At 59.7% G+C, this 3,238-nt stretch overlaps 1 protein-coding gene across 1 annotated transcript; it reads right to left on the bottom strand.

Moving 5' to 3' along the window:
• Positions 1-595: 595 nt before the first annotated feature.
• On the bottom strand, positions 596-2,392 carry FAM181B (family with sequence similarity 181 member B). Its single transcript, XM_053561580.1, has one exon. The coding sequence runs from the start codon at positions 2,281-2,283 to the stop codon at positions 1,015-1,017; it is 1,269 nt and encodes a 422-aa protein (XP_053417555.1). The 5' UTR covers positions 2,284-2,392; the 3' UTR covers positions 596-1,014.
• Between the last annotated feature and the right edge of the window lie 846 nt (positions 2,393-3,238).

Raw genomic sequence — 3,238 nt, forward strand, 5'->3', positions numbered from 1 at the left:
CCAGTCTCCTCCCAAGGTGGCCGGAAAATGGGGAAAGGAACAGACAGACATGGACCACAGCTTTGTCAAATTCAAGTCTCCAAGAGACTTGCAAGAAAAAGCTGGCTGAACCCAGAGAGAGCAATGAGAGGCCAGAGAAAGAAAGAGAAGGAAAGTAAGAAATGGCACTGCTACCAGTGGAAGGAGATGGAGAAAGGAAGGGAGCAGGAACAAAGTTAAGAGTGAAAACATTTCAAATTGTATATAAAACCAGCACGTTGTACCCCATGATTGCATTAATGTACACAGCTATGATTAATTTTAAAAAAAATTTAAGAGTGACAGGAGGGCGGTGCCTGTGGCTCAACGGAGTAGGGCGCCGGCCCCATATGCTAGAGGTGGCGGGTTCAAACTCAGCCCCGACCAAAAATTGCAAACAAACAAAGAAAGAGTGACAGAAGAGAACCCTACCCAAGGGCCAGCACCGGAGGCCAGCAGTGGACTGGCGCCTCTGTTCTCAGTAACACGCTCGCCTAGCAAGACTGAGACCGCAGGAAGAACCATTCAGTAAGAAAACACCCGGATCAATAACCACATGTCTCCGCTCCGTGCTTTTCAACATAAACTTTAATCCAAAATGTACTCCAGGAGAGGGCAGGGGAGGGACCGGGGCATTGTTTGGAAGGAGCATTACACTAAAAACACTGACCTTTGCTGAACAATCGGAGAAAGGCCAGGTGGCTACAGAAGCCACCTCTTGCCCCTCCGCCATCCCCACCCAACGCCCCAAACCATCTTGGTTTTGTGGCTCCACTGTTCCAGTAAGAACCGACCAACTTTTTTTTTAAGCACTCGAGACTGGGATTAAAACCATCTTCGAATCCTCTTCACCTCTTTTTCTGAAGTTGCTTTATTAACTGAACTCTTTAAAATCCCGTTTCACCTCCACTTTGATTTTCCCACAGTTCTTTAGACTTAGGAGAAACCCGCGGTGGCGTGGCGCTCCCAGAGAAGTTTCTAATGCAAAGGGCAAAGTCAGTCCCGGGGCGCCCCCTCCTCCCCAGGCTGCCCTTCCCAAACCCCGTCGGGTCTCCACAGACTCGAGTAGGCCGAGCGGCTGTACCCCGCGCTGTAATCGTAGGACACTTGAGGAGGCGGCGGCGGCGGGGGCAGGGCGCAGTCTGGGAAGAAGGGGGCGAAAGAGGCCAACTGGCCCGGCCCGTCCTCCCCTCCCGGAGAGTCCGCGACTCCGGGATACAAGGGGCGCAAGGGCTCGTTCAAGGTCAAGCCGCCGCGGGCGGTAGTCAGGGGCGGCTTCTTGGTCGCAGGGCCGCCCGGGACGCTCCAGGGCTCAGGGTACAGTAGGTTTCCCACTACTGCAGGCGGTGGCTCAAAGAAACCAGGCTCCAGCTCCGGCGGTCCCCGAAGTATTGCAGCTCCGGCGGGTAACACGTCGAGAGGCTCCGCGGCAAGCAAGACCGCCGCCTCCGTGCCGGCGCCGTAGTCGGGGCCGAGCAGTTCGAAGAACTCCACGGCCTCTGCGCCCTTCTCCAGGTCACCCAAGCTCACTCCCGGCCCCGACGGGCTGCAACCGCCGCCGCCCGCCCGGGACGGCTCTGTGAAGAAGGACGGGGGTAGGTTGCGAGCCCGAAGCGGGACCTTCCTGGCTCCCGGGACCGCTGCGACCCCCGCGGGCCGGGCCCCATCCCCTGCGGCGCCCCCAGCTCCCGCTCCGCGCAGCCCAGCCGTGGTTTCGGCCGCCGCGCCTCCAGCCGGCTCGGCAGCCCCGGGGATGTGGCGCAACGAGTCGAAAAGCGCGGCCAGACTCCGGCTTTGCAGGTTGGCGGCCGCCGCGGCCTGCGACGCCTCGCGCCGTGGGGCGGCTTTGCCGTGGACCGGGACCGCGACGGTCTGGGCGCCGGGCGCGGCGAGCGGCCGCCTGGCGGGCGCGTCGGCGGCGGCGAGGGATGGCGGGCCAGGGGCCCCGGCGCCCACGAGGCCGCTGCAGCGCTTGATCTGCTTCTGCAGGTACTTGCGGTGGTTCACCTTCCGCTTCGACTTGCCGGGCTTGTCCAGCGCCAGTTTGATGTTGCTGGACGCCGAGTCGATGAAGCTGAGCAGGTCACGGGTGGCCTCGCGCACATCGCCGCCCTCAGCTCCTGACAGCAGGGCGCCAGCCGGTGCACTGGTCTCGTCGTCCTCGAAGCAGCAGCCCTTGTCCAGGGCTCCGAAGGCGTCCGGGGTACCCCCGAAGCCGAAGGGCACGAAGGGGTGCGCGCTGAGCAGCGCCGCCTGCACCGCCATCGCCGCGGCTCCCGGGCGGCCGGCTCCTGCACTCGGCCCAGGCCCGGCTCCCGCCCCGGCGCGGCGAGCGCGACTCAGCGTCCTAGCTCCGGGCAGCGCCGCGGCTCGGCCTCCCGGGGGAGCTCATTAGGTCTTGTAAGCGAGGGGCGGAGGGAGGGAGCACAGCCACCGCCCCGGTGGCGGAGAGGAGGGGCTTGCTCAGCTTGGCCTGGTGGGGCGGAGGGTCGCTTCAGTTTTCTCGGCTTTCTCTAGCTGGTCGCCTTAACCCTTTCGTTTCAATTCCCATTTCTCGTGGCTCCCTCCAGCCTCAAGGGGTGAGGAAGAGACGGCCCGGACTCAAACTCAAGCTCACCTCCTGTACCACCAAGCCCTGGCACGTAAGACTGCCGCTGAAGCAGAAAGGCAAGGGTCTAAACGCGGATTTCAGTCCCCCTCTAGTAACAGTAACAGCTTCTGGGCCCTGCCAGGCACCGATCACACATACGTTATCTTATCTATCCTTGAACAACAGCCCTTTGGATTACATATTATTACTACCCTTCAACAAACATGGAAACTGCACCTCAGAAAGGGTCTGTGAGTTGGCCAAGACCAGGTCCAGTCCAGTCTGACTCCGGAGCCCTTGTGTTCTTTCTTGGCCTCACTTTTCTCATCTGTAAGGTGGAGGAAGAAAACTAGAGTTTCCTCAAGCTTTATCTGTGGTCCTAAAATTCTAACCTGAGTTATCCCAGACTGTCAAATCCACTGCTCTTACTTCTGCCCCTTAATTGTTAAAAGTAATGACCAGCCAACAGTAAAATGAGGCTGGTGCTTGGCCTACCTTCTATTGGTGCAGAGACAGCAAGAGTCACCCTGTAAGGAGGCACACTCACCCAGCCAGCTGGTACTTGACAGAGAGCCCCACCCCATCTGAGTGTAAAACTCTCAGCAGGTTAGAACAAGAGATGGATCAGAA

This window comes from Nycticebus coucang, chromosome 14 (genome assembly GCF_027406575.1).
Source record: "Nycticebus coucang isolate mNycCou1 chromosome 14, mNycCou1.pri, whole genome shotgun sequence".
Lineage (NCBI taxonomy): Eukaryota > Metazoa > Chordata > Mammalia > Primates > Lorisidae > Nycticebus > Nycticebus coucang.

Coding starts and splice junctions, on each gene's coding strand:
- FAM181B (XM_053561580.1), bottom strand. CDS start 2,283: ATGGCGGTGCAGGCGGCGCTGCTCAGCGCGCACCCCTTCGTGCCCTTC.